The sequence below is a fragment of the Blennius ocellaris genome (assembly GCF_963422515.1).
Source record: "Blennius ocellaris genome assembly, contig: SCAFFOLD_147, whole genome shotgun sequence".
Classification (NCBI taxonomy): domain Eukaryota; kingdom Metazoa; phylum Chordata; class Actinopteri; order Blenniiformes; family Blenniidae; genus Blennius; species Blennius ocellaris.
Window position 1 is genome coordinate 42,501 of NW_027662060.1, and position 22,500 is coordinate 65,000.

A 22,500-nucleotide genomic window follows, 5' to 3' on the forward strand; every position below is an offset into this window, starting at 1 on the left:
CACCATCATCATCACCATCATCACCATCATCATCACCATCATCACCATCATCATCACCATCATCACCATCATCATCATCACCACCATCACCATCATCATCACCATCATCACCATCATCATCACCATCATCACCATCATCACCATCATCATCATCATCACCATCATCACCATCATCACCATCATCATCACCATCATCATCATCACCATCATCATCACCATCATCATCATCATCATCATCATCATCATCACCATCATCACCACCATCATCACCATCATCACCATCATCATCACCATCATCACCATCATCACCATCATCACCATCATCATCATCACCATCATCATCATCAATATATGTGTATTTTATATGATACATAGGTCCATCCATCCATGTGTGTGTGTGTGTGTGTGTGTGTGTGTGTGTGTGTGTGTGTGTGTGTGTGTGTGTGTGTGTGTGTGACCTGCAGCAGTTCGAAGGCGGCCAGCAGGTCCCCCCCCTCCAAACTCCCACAATGCACTGGGCTGTACTTGAGGCTGGGAGGAGAGTAGCGCTCCGTCAGCAGTCTGACCTCCGGCACCACCACCGTGGAGCCCAGGTACTCCGCCTTGCCCTGCACACACGGGGGGGGGGGGGTGGGGGGGGTCACTCCTGGAGCGTGACGCTGCCAGCAGGCAGAGCGGGGTGGGGGGGGGGGGTCTTACCAGGGCGTCGTCGTCGTAGACCTCCACCACCAGGCGAGGAGGTTCCTGCTGGACCTGGTCCAGGTCTCCTGTCAGCTGCAGGCCACACATCTGGAGGGTCTGGTTCCACGTGGGGCTGAGGGTCTGACTGATGACCTGACAACACCACCACCACCACAACACCACCACAACACCACCACCACCACAACACCACCACAACACCACCACCACCACAACACCACCACCACAACACCACCACCATCACCACAACACCACCACAACACCACCACCACCACAACACCACAACACCACCACCACCACCACCACAACACCACCACAACACCACCACCACCACAACACCACAACACCACCACCACCACCACCACAACACCACCACCACCACAACACCACCACCACCACCACCACACCACCACACCACCACCACCACCACAACACCACCACAACACCACCACCACCACAACACCACCACAACACCACCACCACCACAACATCACCACAACACCACCACCACCACAACACCACAACACCACCACCACCACCACCACAACACCACCACAACACCACCACCACACCACCACAACACCACCACCACACCAACAACAACAACAACAAGAAACACAAGGTGTTAAAACTTCACTGCTACATTATTGTTCTGTTGTTCTTGATAATGTGTCATTGTTCTTTTATTGTTGTTGTTGTGGAGGTGGAGGGGGAGGTGGAGGAGGAGGGGGAGGAGGAGGTAGAGGAGGAGGTGGAGGAGGAGGACCAGGAGGAGGAGGTGGAGGAGGAGGTGGAGGAGGAGGACCAGGAGGAGGAGGAGGAGGTGGAGGTAGAGGAGGAGGTGGAGGAGGAGGTAGAGGTGGAGGTGGAGGAGGAGGTAGAGGAGGAGGACCAGGAGGAGGAGGAGGAGGAGGAGGAGGAGGAGGAGGAGGACCAGGAGGAGGAGGAGGAGGAGGACCAGGAGGAGGAGGTGGAGGAGGAGGTGGAGGAGGAGGACCAGGAGGAGGAGGTGGAGGAGGAGGAGGTGGAGGAGGAGGTAGAGGAGGAGGACCAGGAGGAGGAGGAGGAGGAGGAGGAGGAGGAGGAGGACCAGGGAGGAGGAGGAGGAGGAGGAGGAGGAGGAGGAGGAGGAGGAGGAGGAGGAGGAGGAGGAGGAGGAAGTAGAGGAGGAGGACCAGGAGGAGGAGGAGGAGGACCAGGAGAGGAGGGAGGAGGAGGAGGTGGAGGAGGAGGTAGAGGAGGAGGACCAGGAGGAGGAGGAGGAGGAGGAGGAGGTGGAGGAGGAGGAGGAGGAGGACGAGGAGGAGGAGGAGGAGGAGGTAGAGGAGGAGGACCAGGAGGAGGAGGAGGAGGAGGAGGAGGAGGTGGAGGTGGAGGAGGAGGTGGAGGAGGAGGACCAGGAGGAGGTGGAGGAGGACCAGGAGGACCAGGAGGAGGAGGAGGTGGAGGAGGAGGACCAGGAGGAGGAGGAGGAGGTGGAGGAGGAGGAGGAGGAGGAGGAGGAGGAGGAGGAGGAGGAGGAGGAGGAGGAGGAGGAGGAGGAGGAGGAGGAGGCGTCCAGGCTCACCCTGGTGGTCAGGCAGTGAGAGAGGAACGTCACACGAGCGAAAGGATCCGACAGACCAGAAGAGTCGGCGGCGATCAGACCTCGAGCCTGGTACATGTGACTCCGTAACAGGAAGTGATGCGGGCCTGCAACACCATCACCATCACACACCATCACCATCACCATCACACCATCACACACACACAGACACACACACACACACACACACACACACACACACACACACACACACACACACACACACACACACACACACACACACACCATCACACACACACAGACACACACACACACACACACACACACACACACACACACACACACACACACACACACACACGCACACAGACACACACCATCACACACACACACACGCGCACACACCGTCACAGAGCAGTGTGTGTGGGGGGGCCCCCAGCGCCCCCGGTGGCCACCCTGAGTCCTGCAGGCAGATCCTCCAGCATGTGGGTGGAGTCTGCCAGAGTCCCCGAACCAGAGGAACAGGTCCAGCTGGGCTGGACCGCCAGACCGGGGCCACGCCTCCCCGGGGGCTGCACACACACACACACACACACACACAGGTCAGTGTGTGTGCTGACCTTTGACCTCGGGGTGACCTCCCACCTTCAGGAACAGGGTGAGGATCTTGCCACAGTGGACTCCGCGGGTTTCCTGGCTGCTGGAGAACAGGAGGTCGCGGGTTCGAATCCGAGCGCAGGCCACACGCTTGTTGTTGCTCAGCAGCCACACGAACGTGTCGGGGACCGTGTGCTGCGGCTGCAACACACACACACACACACACACACACACGTTCAATCTGATGTTGTAACACACAGGTGTGACTGTGAGTGTGTGTGTGTGTGTGTGTGTGTGTGTGTGTGTGTACCTCCTCCACCAGGAAGCGCAGTTTGAGTGACAGTCTGGTGGAGTCCAGCAACATTTCCTTCAAACCACCAAAGTTGTTCTTCCTCTCTCTGATAGACTCCGCCTCCACCACCATGTTCTCCTGCAACCCAGGGGCGTCAGGAGGGGTGTGTGTGTGTGTGTGTGTGTGTGTGTGTGTGTGTGTGTGTGTGTGTGTCCCCACCAGCTCCTGCTTGCACATGGTCAGTCGTCTCTTGTCCAGCACCGTCAGGTAGCTGGACTTCAGCTCCACCTTCAGTTTGGCCTCGGCTGCAGCGATGAAGCTCCTGGAGCAGAGCAGACCTGTGATCCCCTGACCCCCCCAGAGGGTGGCGCCGGGGAGTCCACTGACCCCCCCCAGAGGGGGGGCGCTGTGGACCCCCCCCCCAGCGGGGGGCGCCGGGGAGTCCACTGACTTCCCCAGAGGGGGCGCCGTGGACCCCCCCCAGAGGGGGCGCCGGGGAGTCCACCGACCCCCCCAGAGGGGGTGCCGGGGAGTCCACCGACTCCCCCAGAGGGGGTGCTATGGACCCCCCCCAGAGGGGGCGCCGGGGAGTCCACTGACCCCCCCAGAGGGGGGGCGCTGTGGACCCCCCCCAGAGGGGGGGCCGGGGAGTCCACTGACTCCCCCAGAGGGGGCGCTGTGGACCCCCAGAGGGGGCGCCGGGGAGTCCACTGACCCCCCCAGAGGGGGGGCGCTGTGGACCCCCCCCCCAGCGGGGGCGCCGGGGAGTCCACTGACTTCCCCAGAGGGGGGCGCCGTGGACCCCCCCAGAGGGGGCGCCGGGGAGTCCACCGACCCCCCCAGAGGGGGGTGCCGGGGACCCCCCAGAGGGGGGGCCGGGGAGTCCACCGACTCCCCCAGAGGGGGGTGCTATGGACCCCCCCAGAGGGGGCGCCGGGGAGTCCACTGACCCCCCCAGAGGGGGGGCGCCGGGGACCCCCCCAGGGGGGGGGGGCCGAGGAGTCCACTGACTCCCCCAGAGGGGGGCGCTGTGGACCCCCCCAGAGGGGGCGCCGGGGAGTCCACTAACTCCCCTGGGGGGTCAGTGGGACTCCCCGGCGCCCCCTCTGGAGGGGGGTCCACAGCTGAAGTCCACTGTCCACAGCTGGAAGTCCAGCCTCCCCACAGCGCCCCCCTCTGGGGAGTCCCCTGACCCCCCCAGAGGGGGCGCTGTGGAGAGCAGCGTTACCTGGAGTCCAGACAGAACTGTCTGAGGACAGAGTTCAGGGTCGGCTCTGCCAGAGGGTCGGACTTCCTGTGGAGCTCTGCAGCCTCAGACACACCCTCCTCCTGCAACACACACACACACACACACACACACAGTTGACAGAAGGACCCCCCCCAGTACTACGGCCTGAGGTGTGGCGGCCCTACGAGCAGCGTGGCGATGTTGTCCAGCATGTTGGCGGTGTGCAGGCGGTAGGTCCGGTCCTCCCAGCGACTCGCCACGCCGACGCAAGGCTTCTGCTTCAGCAGCGGTAAGTACATGTAGTACCTGCACACGACACGCGGTCAGCGGGGGGGCGCTACGTCACGCGGCCTGCGGGGGGCGCTACGTCACCTGTTTCCCTCCACGACGAGCGGCTTCTCCGGCGGCGTGGCGGACCTGGAGCTCGCCGCCTCCGGCGCCGGTTTGGGAAGGAGCGGCGTGGGAGGGGCTGCTGGGGGAGGGGGCCTGCGGGAGGGGGCGGAGCCGAAGCGGTCGCCGGTGTCCGGCAGGTCCAGGACGGGGCCCCTCCTCCGACCGAGGCCGGGACTCTTGGGGGGCGGAGCCGCCGCCGCCGCCCCAGACTCCAACACGTTCCCGAAGTTACCTGGTCGTCACAACATGTGGTGAGGAACCGTGACGGGCGACTGGGGCCACACGGGGGCGGGGCTTACCCTGAGAGAACTCGAAGCTGATTGGTTTGTCGCCCAGCTTGCGGTCGATCATGGTGGCTTCCAGCAGGGCGCCGAACAGCAGGAAGCTCTCCTGGCGGTCGGCGCTCGTCTGTGTCACAAAGAGGGCGGAGCTAGTCACTGCTGCATCAGTCACCAACACAAAGTGGGCGGAGCTAATTAATACTGCATGAGTCACTAACATAAAGAGGGCGGAGCTAATTAATACTGCATGAGTCGCTAACATAAAGAGGGCGGAGCTAATTAATACTGCGTGAGTCACTAACATAAAAGAGGGCGGAGCTAATTAATACTGCATGAGTCGCTAACATAAAGAGGGCGGAGCTAATTAATACTGCGTGAGTCACTAGCATAAAGTGGGCGGAGCTAACTCCTCCTGCTCAGTCACTCACACAAAGTGGGCGGAGCCAACTCCTCCTGCTCAGTCACAAACACAAAGTGGGCGGAGCTAACTCCTCCTGCTCAGTCACCAACACAAAGTGGGGCGGAGCTAACTCCTCCTGCTCAGTCACTAACAAAGTGGGCGGAGCTAACGCCTCCTGCTCAGTCACCAACACAAAGTGGGCGGAGCCAACCCCTCCCCGCTCAGTCACTCACACAAAGTGGGCGGAGCTAACTCCTCCCGCTCAGTCACTCACACAAAGTGGGCGGAGCTAACTCCCTCCTGCTCAGTCACCAACACAAAGTGGGCGGAGCTAACTCCTCCTGCTCAGTCACTAACACAAAGTGGGCGGAGCTAACTCCTCCTGCTCAGTCACCAACACAAAGTGGGCGGGGCTAACTCAGGAAGCAGAAGGTAAAGACTCCTGGAGCTTCTCACCGCAGGAGGCGGATCCACAGGCAGGACTTCAGCTGCAGCCGCCTTGCCCTTGTCCTCCTCAGCTGCTCCTCCACCTCCTGCTCCACCTCCGGCCGTACTCTTCCCATCCTTCCCTCCGGTCTTTCCCGCCTTGGCGTCCTTGGCCGGTTTGACGAGGCGGCTGAGTTTGGACTCGGAGCCGCCTCCCCCCGACAGGATCTCCACCACCAGCTCCAGGTAGACCCGCCCCCTGGGACACCAGCCACACCTGTCCTCACACAGCCGTCCTCAGAAGCGTCCCGCCGCGTCCCTACCCACCTGTAGGACACGCCTTCCCCGATGCCCTCGTTCAGCTCCGCCGTGTCGTCGCCCAGGCTGAAGTTCCGAGGGGAACCGTACAGGTTGATCCAGGCTGGACCGAAGGTGGGCAAGAACCCTGCAGAGACAACCAGGGTCTCAGTCCCCAGACACCGTCCCCCTGTCCTCCTGTCCCCCTGTCCTCATGCCCTCATGTCCCCCAGTCCTCATGTCCCCCTGTCCCCCTGTCCTCCCTGTCCTCGTGCCATCATGTCCCCCTGTCCTCCTGTCCCCCTGCCCCCGTCCCCCCTGTCCTCCTGTCCTCCTGTCCCCCTGCCCCCGTCCCCCTGTCCTCCTGTCCTCCTCGTCCCCCTGCCCCGTCCCCCTGTCCTCCTGTCCCCCTGCCCCCTGTCCTCCTGTCCTCATGTCCCCCCTGTCCTCTAATGCTTCCACAGAAATCCGTACCTCTACCACCGTACCTCCACCACCGTACCTCTACCACCGTACCTCTACCACCGTACCTCTACCACCGTACCTCTACCACCATACCTCTACCACCGTACCTCTACCACCATACCTCTACCACCATACCTCTACCACCATACCTCTACCACCGTACCTCTACCACCGTACCTCCACCACCGTACCTCCACCACCGTACCTCTACCACCGTACCTCCACCACCGTACCTCTACCACCGTACCTCCACCACCGTACCTCCACCACCGTACCTCTACCACCGTACCTCCACCACCGTGCCTCTACCACCGTACCTCCACCACCGTACCTCTACCACCGTACCTCTACCACCGTACCTCCACCACCATGCCTCTACCACCGTACCTCCACTACCGTACCTCTACCACCGTACCTCTACCACCGTACCTCCACCACCATGCCTCTACCACCGTACCTCCACTACCGTACCTCTACCACCGTACCTCTACCACCGTACCTCCACCACCATGCCTCTACCACCGTACCTCCACCACCGTACCTCTACCACCGTACCTCTACCACCGTACCTCCACCACCATGCCTCTACCACCGTACCTCCACCACCGTACCTCTACCACCGTACCTCCACCACCATGCCTCTACCACCGTACCTCTGTCTCCGTCCTGCTCGTTGGAGATCCGTCTCAGGTCGAAGTAGTGCGTCCCGATGGCCACGTCGTTCATGCTGCCCTCGTCCCAGACCTGGGGAGTCGCGGGGTTTTAGTCCTCAGGAGGAAACGTTCCTCAGAACCTCAGAACCTCTGAGGTTGAAGTCCGTCGTCCAAACCTGGATCTTGAGAGTCTGACACAACGGAGGGAACATCTCGGTGAAGACGATCTGCTCGTTCCACACCGGGTCCGCCGTGGACTTCTGGGTGGACGTCCGTCCCTGAGAGGTGAGAGACGGTTGTTTCACCACAAAGTCCAAACCTCACGGCTGCAGTGGAGAGTCGGACCACTGGTATTGGTACCGGTGGTCCACCGGTATCGGTACTGGTGGACCACCGGTATCAGTACTGGTAACCAGTTCAAACAGGTGTCTTTCATACTGGTAACCAGTTCAAACTGGTGTCTTTCATACTGGTAACCAGTTCAAACAGGTGTCTTTCATACTGGTAACCAGTTACAGGTGCATTAACACAGGTAAGGAGTGGAGGACAGAGGAATCACAGGCTGAAGAGACACAAATCTTGCTTGTTTGTCGGCGACCAAATACTTATTTTCCACCATCATTTGCAAATAAATTCTTTAAAAATCAGACAATGTGATTTTCTGGATTTGTTCCCTCATTGTGTCTCATGGATGAGGAATAGCTGTGATGAGCATTACTGGCCTCCCTCGTCTTTTTAAGTGGGACAACTTGCACATTGGTGGCTGACTCAATACGTTTTGCCCGACTGTGAAGCAAGGACTTGTTTTGATGACGACTGGAAATGTTTTTAGCTTGTAGCCAAGATATTTGTTAAAAAAAAGACTTTTGTAATTGAAAGCGTGTGGCGCTCTGTGATTGGCCGGAGGCGCTGATTGAAAGCGTGTGGCGCTCTGTGATTGGCCGGAGGCGCTGATTGAAAGCGTGTGGCGCTCTGTGATTGGCCGACCCACCAGCCGGCTGAAGAAGCTGACCACCACGTAGGGGTCAATGAGCGCCGTGGTGTCCCTGATGAAGGCCTTGGTGACGTTGGCCATGATGGAGGAGTTGTTCCGGGGGAGACCTTCTGCTCCAAACACCTTCACATAGAACCGAGCCCACGGCCGCTCCGAGGGGAACCCCTCGGGGATCAGCAGGTTCCTGCAGCAGCGGGACGCCAGGAGTCAACCACAACCACAACAACAACAACAACAGCCACCACAACAACAACAACAACCACAACAACAACAACCACAACAATGATGACAGCGACTGAGGAAAGACGCGAGACGACATGGAGTCGTCTGCATACAGGGACACTCACAGGACTATGGAATCACAGGAGGGCGAAAATTAAAAGGAAATAAATGTGGAACTATAACGAGAATCAATAACACAGAAAATATATTTGCTGATTCCATGAAGTCGAAGCTTCTCCTGTCTCGTCTTTGTCTTTTCTACACAACGCTAACCAGCCAGGGTTGTGGGCGGAGCTAACCAGCCAGGGTTGTGGGCGGGGCTAACCAGCCAGGGTTGTGGGCGGGGCTAACCAGCCAGGGTTGTGGGCGGGGCTAACAGCCAGGGTTGTGGGCGGGGCGGAGGAGGGTGGAGAAGAGGCGACTACAGAGCCGCCGCCTCCGTCACTCAGCCAATATTTGTTTCCTGTCAAGTCCCAAACGTCTCGCTGGTCGGTAAAGCAGAGATGTGGACCAGGAGGTTGGCCACGCCCACATTCCACCACAAACCAACTTCACCAGCGGATTCTTCATCAAACTAAAGACTTTTGTTCCCAAAACACAGAAATGATTTTTACAATATAAGAAACAAGAAATGTGTGAAAGGAAAAATAAATGAAACACTTCAAACTCATTCTTACTGCAACAGCGCCGCCTAGTGGCAGGGACATGATGTACTCCAGGCAGGGACATGATGTCCTCCAGGCAGGACTCGTGATCCGGTCTGGACTCGTCATGGAATATATATATTCCATATATACTTTGTATACTTTGTATATTTCCTGTATTATGGATTCCCTCAATACGTCCTCCTGTGATTCAGTGAAGTCCACGAGGACAGAGGACAGAAGTGTCCAGAGACGTCCTACTTGTCTATCTGCTCCTCGGCGTCGCTGGCCTTCGGCCCCGGCTCCATGGCCTCCCCTTTCGCCGACACGCTGATGTCACACTTCACGTAACCTTTGACCCCGGTGCCGACGTCGCCAGGGTTCATCAACATGGCCCACTTGTTGACGAACTGGTGTCCTGATGGAGGGACAGAACCACCACTGGAGTACTGCCAGAACCATCAGAACCCCCAACAGGTGCAGAGACCTGGACCAGGACCTGGGACTACCTGGCTGCTTGTAGACCGTCCACACGTCCAGCTTGAAGGATCCCACACTGAAACTTCTCAACATCTTCGAGTGCATCACCTGTTCAGGGGAACACCGCAGGGGTCAGAGGTCATAGTTAGAGGTCATAGTCAGAGGTCAGGGGTCATAGTTAGAGGTCAGAGGTCATAGTTAGAGGTCAGAGGTCATAGTTAGAGGTCAGAGGTCATAGTTAGAGGTTAGAGGTCATAGTTAGAGGTCAGAGGTTAGAGGTCATAGTTCGAGGTCAGAGTTAGAGGTTAGAGGTCATAGTTAGAGGTCATAGTTAGAGGTCAGAGGTCATAGTTAGAGGTCAGAGGTTAGAGGTCATAGTTCGAGGTCAGAGGTCAGAGTTAGAGGTTAGAGGTCAGAGGTCATAGTTAGAGGTTAGAGGTCATAGTTAGAGGTCAGGGGTCATAGTTAGAGGTCAGAGGCTAGAGGTCATAGTTCGAGGTCAGAGGTCATAGTTCGAGGTCAGAGGTCAGCTCCTTTCACTAACGTGTTTGACGCACCGTCAGCTTGATGACTTTATTGAAGAAAACTTCCTTGTGGGCGAAGAAGTCGAAGACAAAGTACTGCAGAGAGAAGAGAAGAGAAGAGAAGAGGATGAGAAGAGGAAGAGGAGAGGAGAGAAAAGAAGAGGTGGAGGCCAGAGGTGACGGTGCTCCTCCTCCACCTCGTTGTAAAACGGAGCGTTGGTTCCTTCCTTCACACTCGTCTGCTTCTTCTCCTCTCCGACCTCCATCACCACGCTGGGGTCGATGTTCTCCCCCACCAGCTGCCGCGCCTCCGTGATGTTGATGGAGACCTGGGTGGAGGAGGTGGAGGTGAGTGGTGGAGGCCGGGTGGAGGCCGGCACCACCTGCTCAGTGTGGTTACCTGGAAGCTCTGAGGCTTCGCCTCACTGTCCTGGATACGAGTCCTCAGTCTGGACCTGACGGAGGAACCACACCTTCAGGACATGGAGGGGAGGGGGGTGGAGGGGGGAGGGGTGGAGGGAGGTGGGAGGGTGGAGGGAGGAAGGAGGGAGGGTGAAGGAGGGTGGAGGTAAACCTCTTCATGTGGGCGACGCTCCGGCTCTTCTGAGGAAACATCTCAGGCTCTTCATCCTGATCTTCATCCTGCAGGGAGGAAGACTGGGGGGGGGGGAGGGGGGGCCCTCTACACACACACACACACACACACACACACACACACACACACACACACACACACACACACACACACACACACACACAGGTTGTTATGATGAGGAGTGTGTGTCTTTCTGGGCGGTGCCGTCCAGACAAGTGATGAAGACTATTTGATAAAGACGATGTGATGAAGACTATGATGAAGTCTATGATGAAGACTATGATGAAGTCTATGATGAAGACGATGATGAAGTCTATGATGAAGACGATGATGAAGACTATGATGAAGACTATAATGAAGACTATGATGAAGACGATGATGAAGACGATGATGAAGACGATGATGAAGGCTTGTTGTACCGACGGCTCCTCGATTCTCCAGAACGACGTCCGTCGTCACCTTCTTCTTCTTCACCTTCAGGCCAAACAGCTTCCCCTTCCTGCTCTCACACACACACACACACACACACACACACACACACACACACACACACACACACACACACACACACACACATGGTTTTTAAGTCTTTCTGCCGTCTCCATGGAAACGGACATCAGGTCAGGGTGAGAGTGTTTCCACGGAAACGGGGTCATTTGACCACGACACAAACTTTTACTAAGTTACTTTTGCTTAAATAACTTTGTATTAACTTCTGAGTGTCGATCAGTTCCAGGTGTTTGGACGAGAGAGAGAGAGAGAGAGAGAGAGAGAGAGAGAGAGAGAGAGAGAGAGAGAGAGAGAGAGAGAGAGAGAGAGCAGTGAGGACCAAGGACCTCCAGGTCCAGGTCACCTGGAGGACCAAGGTCCTCCAGGTCCACTGACCCTCCTCAGATGATTGTGGATCAGCAGATTGAAGAAAAGCTGCGTCCTACCTGGGTCTGTCCTCCATGGTCCCCCGGGGGACAGAGGACAGGGGACAGGGGACAGGTTCTCAGGACCACCTGTCCAGGCGGCTGACCAGCTTCACAGGAGGATTCCAGGCGGTGTTCCAGGAGGATTCCAGGAGGATTCCAGGAGGTGTTCAGGAGGATTCCAGGAGGATTCCAGGAGGTGTTCAGGAGGATTCCAGGAGGTGTTCAGGAGGATTCCAGGAGGTGTTCAGGAGGATTCCAGGAGGTGTTCCAGGAGGATTCCAGGAGGATTCCAGGAGGTGTTCAGGAGGATTCCAGGAGGTGTTCCAGGAGGATTCCAGGAGGTGTTCCAGGAGGATTCCAGGAGGATTCCAGGAGGTGTTCAGGAGGATTCCAGGAGGATTCCAGGTCCTCAGAGGGGACAGACAGACTGCCAGAGCTCCAGATTGTTGTGACAGACATAGAGGCTGGGTGGAGGCGTATAGAAAGTGGGTGGAGGCGTATAGAAAGTGGGTGGGGGGTAGAAAGTGGGTGGGGGGGTAGAGGATGGGTGCAGCAGCAGTCCTGTGACCAGGATGTGGAGGCTGGCAGAGTTAACAAACCTCCTCTGGTAAACAAGGAGCTCTGAACAAACAGTCCGTCCCCCGCAGGACACACCAGGTACTACACCACCAGCTCTCTCCTCCACCCCTCTCCACCACCACCAGGCCTCTCCTCCACCCCTCTCCACCACCACCAGGCCTCTCCTCCACCCCTCTCCACCACCACCAGGCCTCTCCTCCACCCCTCTCCACCACCACCAGGCCTCTCCTCCACCCCTCTCCACCACCACCAGGCCTCTCCTCCACCCCTCTCCACCACCACCAGGCCTCTCCTCCACCCCTCTCCACCACCACCAGGCCTCTCCTCCACCCCTCTCCACCACCACCAGGCCTCTCCTCCACCCCTCTCCACCACCACCAGGCCTCTCCTCCACCCCCTCCACCACCAGCACCAGGCCTCTCCTCCACCCCCCTCCACCCAGAGCCACTCGGCTCCCAATCAGATGGTTGCCAGTTCAATTCCCATCTCTACTTGTCCACATGTTGAAGTGTCCTTGAGCAAGACACTGAACCCCACACTGCCCCCAGTGGGGAGAATGAGCCCTGCATGGTGTGTGTGTGTGTGTGTGTGTGTGTGTGTGTGTGTGTGTGTGTGTGTGTGTGTGTGTGTGTGTGTGTGTGTGTGATGAACAGGCGCTCTGAGGACTACTGACACGGCGGAAAAGTGGAATTATGACCAGATATCAAACACTTTTATTCATTCAAAATATTTTTTACATTTCAGCGTGTGTGTGTGTGTGTGTGTGTGTGTGTGTGTGTGTGTGTGTGTGTGTGTGTGTGTGTGTGTGTGTGTGTTCTTCGCTCCCTGACGTCCCGCCGGGTTCATCGCAGGCCAGCGCCTCCCGGTGGGTCGGGGGAGGAGCTCCAGGAGGTGGAGGGTGGAGGGTGGAGGGTGGAGGGTGGAGTCCTGACGGAGGGCTCCTCAGTCTGCAGACCTGGAGCAGGAGGAGGAACGGTCTGGATGGAAACGTGGCTCTGAGCTCACTGAGGCCGTTTCCACGGCAACCTTTCAAGTGACAACATGTTTTTGTTTGGCAAATATTTCACGTTTCCATGGCAACGGTCTGGTCCATTTCTTGGAGCCAGTGGAGAACATGTAGACATCATGACTCTAACCGGGATCAGTGACCTTCGACCTGATCAGTGACCTTCGACCTGATCAGTGACCTTCGACCTGATCAGTGACCTTCGACCTGATCAGTGATGGTCCCAGTTTGGTGGTTGAGGTGAGCCAACGTTCTCATCAAATGTCATTCAGATGGCAGCAACCAGCAGCAACCAGCAGCAACCAGCAGCAACCAGCAGCAGCAGGCGGCAACCAGCAGCAGGCAGCAGCAACCAGCAGCAACCAGCAGCAGGCAGCAGCAACCAGCAACAACCAGCAGCAGCAGGCAGCAACAACCAGCAGCAGACAGCAACAACCAGCAGCAGACAGCAACAACCAGCAGCAGCAGGCGGCAACCAGCAGCAGACAGCAACAACCAGCAGCAGACAGCAACAACCAGCAGCAGCAGGCAGCAACAACCAGCAGCAGACAGCAACAACCAGCAGCAGCAGGCAGCAACAACCAGCAGCAGCAGGCAGCAACAACCAGCAGCAGACAGCAACCAGCAGCAGCAGGCAGCAACAACCAGCAGCAGCAGCAACCAGCAGCAGACAGCAACCAGCAGCAGCAGGCAGCAACAACCAGCAGCAGACAGCAACCAGCAGCAGACAGCAACCAGCAGCAGACAGCAACCAGCAGCAGCAGGCAGCAACAACCAGCAGCAGACAGCAACCAGCAGCAGACAGCAACCAGCAGCAGACAGCAACCACTACGGTCCTGCTGCACAGAGAAGACGGTTGAGCGTCCTACCTGGGAGCGGTGGTGTTCTGAGACCAGCGACCAGCGGGGGTCTGTTGTCTCAGCAGGTTGTCATGGTGTCTCAGCAGGTTGTCACGGTGTTGTCTCAGCAGGTTGTCATGGTGTTGTCTCAGCAGGTTGTCATGGTGTTGTCTCAGCAGGTTGTCATGGTGTCTCAGCAGGTTGTCACGGTGTCTCAGCAGGTTGTCATGGTGTTGTCTCAGCAGGTTGTCACGGTGTCTCAGCAGGTTGTTACAGTGTCTCAGCAGGTTGTCACGGTGTCTCAGCAGGTTGTCACGGTGTCTCAGCAGGTTGTCATGGTGTTGTCTCAGCAGGTTGTCACGGTGTCTCAGCAGGTTGTCACGGTGTCTCAGCAGGTTGTCACGGTGTCTCAGCAGGTTGTCATGGTGTCTCAGCAGGTTGTCACGGTGTTGTCTCAGCAGGTTGTCATGGTGTTGTCTCAGCAGGTTGTCACGGTGTCTCAGCAGGTTGTCATGGTGTTGTCTCAGCAGGTTGTCACGGTGTTGTCTCAGCAGGTTGTCACGGTGTTGTCCCAGCAGGTTGTCATGGTGTCAGCAGGTTGTCACAGTGTCTCAGCAGGTTGTCACGGTGTCTCAGCAGGTTGTCACGGTGTCTCAGCAGGTTGTCATGGTGTCTCAGCAGGTTGTCACGGTGTCTCAGCAGGTTGTCACGGTGTCTCAGCAGGTTGTCACGGTGTCTCAGCAGGTTGTCATGGTGTCTCAGCAGGTTGTCACGGTGTTGTCTCAGCAGGTTGTCATGGTGTTGTCTCAGCAGGTTGTCACGGTGTCTCAGCAGGTTGTCATGGTGTTGTCTCAGCAGGTTGTCACGGTGTCTCAGCAGGTTGTCACGGTGTCTCAGCAGGTTGTCATGGTGTCTCAGCAGGTTGTCACGGTGTCTCAGCAGGTTGTCACGGTGTCTCAGCAGGTTGTCACGGTGTCTCAGCAGGTTGTCATGGTGTCTCAGCAGGTTGTCACGGTGTTGTCTCAGCAGGTTGTCATGGTGTTGTCTCAGCAGGTTGTCACGGTGTCTCAGCAGGTTGTCATGGTGTTGTCTCAGCAGGTTGTCACGGTGTCTCAGCAGGTTGTCACGGTGTCTCAGCAGGTTGTCATGGTGTCTCAGCAGGTTGTCACGGTGTCTCAGCAGGTTGTCATGGTGTCTCAGCAGGTTGTCACGGTGTTGTCTCAGCAGGTTGTCATGGTGTCTCAGCAGGTTGTCACGGTGTTGTCTCAGCAGGTTGTCATGGTGTCTCAGCAGGTTGTCACGGTGTTGTCTCAGCAGGTTGTCATGGTGTCTCAGCAGGTTGTCACGGTGTTGTCTCAGCAGGTTGTCATGGTGTCTCAGCAGGTTGTCACGGTGTTGTCTCAGCAGGTTGTCATGGTGTCTCAGCAGGTTGTCACGGTGTCTCAGCAGGTTGTCATGGTGTCTCAGAAGGTGGTTACAGTGTCTCAGCAGGTTGTTACAGTGTCTCAGCAGGTTGTTACAGTGTCTCAGCAGGTTGTCATGGTGTCTCAGCAGGTTGTCATGGTGTCTCAGCAGGTTGTCACAGTGTCTCAGCAGGTTGTCATGGTGTCTCAGCAGGTTGTCATGGTGTCTCAGAAGGTGGTTACAGTGTCTCAGCAGGTTGTTACAGTGTCTCAGCAGGTTGTTACAGTGTCTCAGCAGGTTGTCATGGTGTCTCAGCAGGTTGTCACGGTGTCTCAGCAGGTTGTCACAGTGTCTCAGCAGGTTGTCATGGTGTCTCAGCAGGTTGTCATGGTGTCTCAGAAGGTGGTTACAGTGTCTCAGCAGGTTGTTACAGTGTCTCAGCAGGTTGTTACAGTGTCTCAGCAGGTTGTCATGGTGTCTCAGCAGGTTGTCACAGTGTCTCAGCAGGTTGTCATGGTGTCTCAGCAGGTTGTCACGGTGTCTCAGCAGGTTGTCATGGTGTCTCAGCAGGTTGTTACAGTGTCTCAGCAGGTTGTCACGGTGTCTCAGCAGGTTGTTACAGTGTCTCAGCAGGTTGTCATGGTGTCTCAGCAGGTTGTCACAGTGCCTCAGCAGGTTGTCATGGTGTTGTCTCAGCAGGTTGTCACGGTGTTGTCCCAGCAGGTTGTCACGGTGTCTCAGCAGGTTGTTACAGTGTCTCAGCAGGTTGTCATGGTGTCTCAGCAGGTTGTCACAGTGTCTCAGCAGGTTGTCACGGTGTTGTCCCAGCAGGTTGTCACGGTGTCTCAGCAGGTTGTCACGGTGTCTAAGCAGGTTGTCAAGGTGTTGTCTCAGCAGGTTGTCATGGTGTCTCAGCAGGTTGTCATGGTGTTGTTTCAGCAGGTTGTCACGGTGTTGTCTCAGCAGGTTGTCATGGTGTTGTTTCAGCAGGTTGTCACGGTGTTGTCTCAGCAGGTTGTCATGGTGTCTCAGCAGGTTGTCATGGTGTTGTTTCAGCAGGTTGTCATGGTGTTGTTTCAGCAGGTTGTCCCGGTGTCTCAGCAGGTTGTCATGGTGTCTCAGCAGGTTGTCACGGTGTCTCAGCAGGTTGTCACGGTGTCTCAGCAGGTTGTCACGGTGTTGTCTCAGCAGGTTGTCATGGTGTCTCAGCAGGTTGTCATGGTGTTGTTTCAGCAGGTTGTCATGGTGTCTCAGCAGGTTGTCATGGTGTCTCAGCAGGTTGTCACGGTGTTGTCTCAGCAGGTTGTCATGGTGTCTCAGCAGGTTGTCATGGTGTTGTTTCAGCAGGTTGTCCCGGTGTCTCAGCAGGTTGTCATGGTGTCTCAGCAGGTTGTCACGGTGTCTCAGCAGGTTGTCACGGTGTCTCAGCAGGTTGTCATGGTGTTGTCTCAGCAGGTTGTCACGGTGTTGTCTCAGCAGGTTATCATGGTGTCTCAGCAGGTTGTCACGGTGTTGTCTCAGCAGGTTGTTACAGTGTCTCAGCAGGTTGTCACGGTGTCTCAGCAGGTTGTCATGGTGTTGTCTCAGCAGGTTGTCACGGTGTTGTCTCAGCAGGTTGTCATGGTGTCTCAGAAGGTGGTTACAGTGTCTCAGCAGGTTGTTACAGTGTCTCAGCAGGTTGTTACAGTGTCTCAGCAGGTTGTCATGGTGTCTCAGCAGGTTGTCACAGTGTCTCAGCAGGTTGTCATGGTGTCTCAGCAGGTTGTCACGGTGTCTCAGCAGGTTGTCATGGTGTCTCAGCAGGTTGTTACAGTGTCTCAGCAGGTTGTCACGGTGTCTCAGCAGGTTGTTACAGTGTCTCAGCAGGTTGTCATGGTGTCTCAGCAGGTTGTCACAGTGCCTCAGCAGGTTGTCATGGTGTTGTCTCAGCAGGTTGTCACGGTGTTGTCCCAGCAGGTTGTCACGGTGTCTCAGCAGGTTGTTACAGTGTCTCAGCAGGTTGTCATGGTGTCTCAGCAGGTTGTCACAGTGTCTCAGCAGGTTGTCACGGTGTTGTCCCAGCAGGTTGTCACGGTGTCTCAGCAGGTTGTCACGGTGTCTAAGCAGGTTGTCAAGGTGTTGTCTCAGCAGGTTGTCATGGTGTCTCAGCAGGTTGTCATGGTGTTGTTTCAGCAGGTTGTCACGGTGTTGTCTCAGCAGGTTGTCATGGTGTTGTTTCAGCAGGTTGTCACGGTGTTGTCTCAGCAGGTTGTCATGGTGTCTCAGCAGGTTGTCATGGTGTTGTTTCAGCAGGTTGTCATGGTGTTGTTTCAGCAGGTTGTCCCGGTGTCTCAGCAGGTTGTCATGGTGTCTCAGCAGGTTGTCACGGTGTCTCAGCAGGTTGTCACGGTGTCTCAGCAGGTTGTCACGGTGTTGTCTCAGCAGGTTGTCATGGTGTCTCAGCAGGTTGTCATGGTGTTGTTTCAGCAGGTTGTCATGGTGTCTCAGCAGGTTGTCATGGTGTCTCAGCAGGTTGTCACGGTGTTGTCTCAGCAGGTTGTCATGGTGTCTCAGCAGGTTGTCATGGTGTTGTTTCAGCAGGTTGTCCCGGTGTCTCAGCAGGTTGTCATGGTGTCTCAGCAGGTTGTCACGGTGTCTCAGCAGGTTGTCACGGTGTCTCAGCAGGTTGTCATGGTGTTGTCTCAGCAGGTTGTCACGGTGTTGTCTCAGCAGGTTATCATGGTGTCTCAGCAGGTTGTCACGGTGTTGTCTCAGCAGGTTGTTACAGTGTCTCAGCAGGTTGTCACGGTGTCTCAGCAGGTTGTCATGGTGTTGTCTCAGCAGGTTGTCACGGTGTTGTCTCAGCAGGTTGTCACGGTGTTGTCTCAGCAGGTTGTCACGGTGTCTCAGCAGGTTGTCACGGTGTTGTCTCAGCAGGTTGTCACGGTGTCTCAGCAGGTTGTCACGGTGTCTCAGCAGGTTGTCACGGTGTTGTCTCAGCAGGTTGTCATGGTGTCTCAGCAGGTTGTCACGGTGTCTCAGCAGGTTGTCACGGTGTCTCAGCAGGTTGTCACGGTGTCTCAGCAGGTTGTCACGGTGTCGTCTTAGCAGGTTGTCACGGTGTCTCAGCAGGTTGTCACGGTGTCTCAGCAGGTTGTCATGGTGTTGTCTCAGCAGGTTGTCACGGTGTTGTCTCAGCAGGTTGTCACGGTGTCTCAGCAGGTTGTCACGGTGTCTCAGCAGGTTGTCACGGTGTTGTCTCAGCAGGTTGTCACGGTGTTGTCTCAGCAGGTTGTCATGGTGTTGTCTCAGCAGGTTGTCACGGTGTTGTCTCAGCAGGTTGTCATGGTGTTGTCTCAGCAGGTTGTCACGGTGTCTCAGCAGGTTGTCACGGTGTTGTCTCAGCAGGTTGTCACGGTGTTGTCTCAGCAGGTTATCACGGTGTCTCAGCAGGTTGTCACGGTGTCTCAGCAGGTTGTCATGGTGTCTCAGCAGGTTGTCACGGTGTTGTCTCAGCAGGTTGTCACGGTGTCTCAGCAGGTTGTCACGGTGTCTCAGCAGGTTGTCATGGTGTTGTCTCAGCAGGTTGTCACGGTGTTGTCTCAGCAGGTTGTCACGGTGTCTCAGCAGGTTGTCACGGTGTCTCAGCAGGTTGTCACGGTGTTGTCTCAGCAGGTTGTCATGGTGTTGTCTCAGCAGGTTGTCACGGTGTTGTCTCAGCAGGTTGTCATGGTGTTGTCTCAGCAGGTTGTCACGGTGTCTCAGCAGGTTGTCACGGTGTTGTCTCAGCAGGTTGTCATGGTGTCTCAGCAGGTTGTCACGGTGTCTCAGCAGGTTATCATGGTGTCTCAGCAGGTTGTCACGGTGTCTCAGCAGGTTGTCACGGTGTTGTCTCAGCAGGTTGTCATGGTGTCTCAGCAGGTTGTCATGGTGTCTCAGCAGGTTGTCACGGTGTCTCAGCAGGTTGTCATGGTGTCTCAGCAGGTTGTCACGGTGTCTCAGCAGGTAGAAACAGGGCTGAGCTGGGAGGCTTCAGGTCGAGAGACGTGGGACTGAGGCAAGACTGTTACAGATCGTTACAGACCGTTGCAGACCGTTGCAGACCGTTACAGACGACCGTTACCGACTGTTACAGACGACTGTTACAGACCGTTACAGACCGTTACAGACCGTTGCAGACCGTTACAGACCGTTACAGACCGTTACAGACCGTTACAGAGCCTCAATACCTGCAGGAGACAGAACCAGGGCCTGCAGGAGGTCCGACAGAGAGACAATCCCTCGCACCAGGTCGTCATGATCCACCAACACCAACCGGTGGACCTGACGGAGACATTAGTCTGTCGTCATGACGATGTGAGGAGAACCTGCACCACACACCAACACACACACACACACACACACACACACACCTCGGCCTGGGCGATGCGGTCTATGACGGTCTCCAGCGTCTCGTCAGGGTAACACTTCAGGACTCCCTCCATGCAGCAGGATCGAGACGCAACCGCCTGTCTCATCGTCATGTTCAGGTTGTTGTAGTTTTTCTGGGCGGCGAGATTCTGAGACACGCACGCACACACACACGCACGCACACACACACACCGTGTATTTGTTGTTTTATTGAAAAAAGAACCGTTTGTGTGTGAAGAAACTCACAATGACGTCAAACCTGGAGTACAGCGCCACCACTCGTCCTGCAGAGGAACACCAGTGTATCAGAGTGTATCAAGAGTGTATCAGGAGTGTATCAGGAGTGTATCAAGAGTGTATCAAGAGTGTATCAGAGTGTATCAGGAGTGTATCAAGAGTGTATCAACAGTGTATCAGAGTGTATCAAGAGTGTATCAAGAGTGTATCAGGAGTGTATCAGGAGTGTATCAGAGTGTATCAAGAGTGTATCAGAGTGTATCAAGAGTGTATCAAGAGTGTATCAAGAGTGTATCAGGAGTGTATCAAGAGTGTATCAAGAGTGTATCAAGAGTGTATCAGGAGTGTATCAGGAGTGTATCAGGAGTGTATCAAGAGTGTATCAACAGTGTATCAGAGTGTATCAGGAGTGTATCAAGAGTGTATCAAGAGTGTATCAGGAGTGTATCAGGAGTGTATCAGGAGTGTATCAGAGTGTATCAAGAGTGTATCAGAGTGTATCAAGAGTGTATCAGAGTGTATCAAGAGTGTATCAGGAGTGTATCAAGAGTGTATCAGGAGTGTATCAGGAGTGTATCAAGAGTGTATCAGGAGTGTATCAGGAGTGTATCAGGAGTGTATCAGGAGTGTATCAGAGTGTATCAAGAGTGTATCAGGAGTGTATCAGAGTGTATCAAGAGTGTATCAGGAGTGTATCAGAGTGTATCAGGAGTGTATCAGGAGTGTATCAAGAGTGTATCAGGAGTGTATCAGGAGTGTATCAAGAGTGTATCAAGAGTGTATCAGGAGTGTATCAGAGTGTATCAGGAGTGTATCAGGAGTGTATCAGGAGTGTATCAGGAGTGTATCAGGAGTGTATCAGGAGTGTATCAGAGTGTATCAAGAGTGTATCAGGAGTGTATCAGGAGTGTATCAGAGTGTATCAAGAGTGTATCAGGAGTGTATCAGGAGTGTATCAGGAGTGTATCAGAGTGTATCAAGAGTGTATCAAGAGTGTATCAGAGTGTATCAAGAGTGTATCAAGAGTGTATCAAGAGTGTATCAGAGTGTATCAGAGTGTATCAGGAGTGTATCAGAGTGTATCAGGAGTGTATCAGAGTGTATCAGGAGTGTATCAAGAGTGTATCAGAGTGTATCAGAGTGTATCAGGAGTGTATCAGGAGTGTATCAGAGTGTATCAGGAGTGTATCAGAGTGTATCAGGAGTGTATCAGAGTGTATCAGGAGTGTATCAGGAGTGTATCAGGAGTGTATCAGGAGTGTATCAGAGTGTATCAGGAGTGTATCAGAGTGTATCAGGAGTGTATCAGGAGTGTATCAGGAGTGTATCAGGAGTGTATCAGAGTGTATCAAGAGTGTATCAGGAGTGTATCAGGAGTGTATCAGAGTGTATCAAGAGTGTATCAGGAGTGTATCAGGAGTGTATCAGGAGTGTATCAGAGTGTATCAAGAGTGTATCAAGAGTGTATCAGAGTGTATCAAGAGTGTATCAAGAGTGTATCAAGAGTGTATCAGAGTGTATCAGAGTGTATCAGGAGTGTATCAGAGTGTATCAGGAGTGTATCAAGAGTGTATCAGAGTGTATCAGAGTGTATCAGGAGTGTATCAAGAGTGTATCAGAGTGTATCAGAGTGTATCAGGAGTGTATCAGGAGTGTATCAGAGTGTATCAGGAGTGTATCAGAGTGTATCAGGAGTGTATCAGAGTGTATCAGGAGTGTATCAAGAGTGTATCAAGAGTGTATCAAGAGTGTATCAAGAGTGTATCAAGAGTGTATCAAGAGTGTATCAGAGTGTATCAGAGTGTATCAGGAGTGTATCAGAGTGTATCAGGAGTGTATCAAGAGTGTATCAGAGTGTATCAGAGTGTATCAGGAGTGTATCAAGAGTGTATCAGAGTGTATCAGAGTGTATCAGGAGTGTATCAGGAGTGTATCAGAGTGTATCAGGAGTGTATCAGAGTGTATCAGGAGTGTATCAGAGTGTATCAGGAGTGTATCAAGAGTGTATCAAGAGTGTATCAAGAGTGTATCAAGAGTGTATCAAGAGTGTATCAGAGTGTATCAGGAGTGTATCAGAGTGTATCAGGAGTGTATCAGAGTGTATCAGGAGTGTATCAAGAGTGTATCAGAGTGTATCAGAGTGTATCAGGAGTGTATCAGGAGTGTATCAGAGTGTATCAGGAGTGTATCAGAGTGTATCAGGAGTGTATCAGAGTGTATCAGGAGTGTATCAGGAGTGTATCAGGAGTGTATCAGGAGTGTATCAGGAGTGTATCAGAGTGTATCAGGAGTGTATCAGAGTGTATCAGGAGTGTATCAGAGTGTATCAGGAGTGTATCAGGAGTGTATCAGGAGTGTATCAGGAGTGTATCAGAGTGTATCAGAGTGTATCA

The 22,500-nt window shown here is 54.9% G+C and overlaps 3 protein-coding genes across 3 annotated transcripts in view; 1 reads left to right on the forward strand and 2 right to left on the reverse strand.

The window, feature by feature from the left end:
- fer1l6 (fer-1 like family member 6) overlaps window positions 1-10,757 on the reverse strand; it is a 28,260-nt gene extending 17,503 nt beyond the window's left edge. Inside the window, 23 exon segments of the mRNA XM_080521838.1 lie at window positions 459-608; window positions 700-834; window positions 2,267-2,391; window positions 2,651-2,663; window positions 2,665-2,817; window positions 2,891-3,043; window positions 3,153-3,272; window positions 3,354-3,456; window positions 4,363-4,463; window positions 4,548-4,668; window positions 4,735-4,987; window positions 5,055-5,163; window positions 5,893-6,121; window positions 6,190-6,307; window positions 7,278-7,368; window positions 7,454-7,555; window positions 8,269-8,455; window positions 9,399-9,555; window positions 9,647-9,725; window positions 10,175-10,237; window positions 10,339-10,470; window positions 10,542-10,596; window positions 10,716-10,757. Of these exon segments, the coding sequence (XP_080377964.1) occupies window positions 459-608; window positions 700-834; window positions 2,267-2,391; window positions 2,651-2,663; window positions 2,665-2,817; window positions 2,891-3,043; window positions 3,153-3,272; window positions 3,354-3,456; window positions 4,363-4,463; window positions 4,548-4,668; window positions 4,735-4,987; window positions 5,055-5,163; window positions 5,893-6,121; window positions 6,190-6,307; window positions 7,278-7,368; window positions 7,454-7,555; window positions 8,269-8,455; window positions 9,399-9,555; window positions 9,647-9,725; window positions 10,175-10,237; window positions 10,339-10,470; window positions 10,542-10,596; window positions 10,716-10,756 (2,790 nt within the window). The 5' untranslated portion in view covers window position 10,757.
- Window positions 10,758-14,118: 3,361 nt separating this feature from the next.
- Window positions 14,119-16,350, forward strand: LOC308148369 (uncharacterized protein; the record flags this gene model as incomplete). Its single annotated transcript, XM_080521831.1, has 4 exons — window positions 14,119-14,607; window positions 14,696-14,832; window positions 15,695-15,705; window positions 16,334-16,350. Exons 1-4 carry the CDS (start codon window positions 14,170-14,172, stop codon window positions 16,348-16,350), a joined length of 603 nt encoding a protein of 200 aa, XP_080377957.1. The 5' UTR covers window positions 14,119-14,169.
- Window positions 16,351-19,268: 2,918 nt separating this feature from the next.
- prkag3b (protein kinase, AMP-activated, gamma 3b non-catalytic subunit) overlaps window positions 19,269-22,500 on the reverse strand; it is a 9,658-nt gene continuing 6,426 nt past the window's right edge. The window contains exons 10-12 of the mRNA XM_080521829.1: window positions 20,117-20,154; window positions 19,873-20,019; window positions 19,269-19,783 (exon numbers count right to left, since the gene is read on the reverse strand). Coding sequence (XP_080377955.1) covers window positions 19,673-19,783; window positions 19,873-20,019; window positions 20,117-20,154 — 296 coding nt within the window. The 3' untranslated portion in view covers window positions 19,269-19,672. The remainder of the gene's footprint in view (window positions 19,784-19,872; window positions 20,020-20,116; window positions 20,155-22,500) is intronic.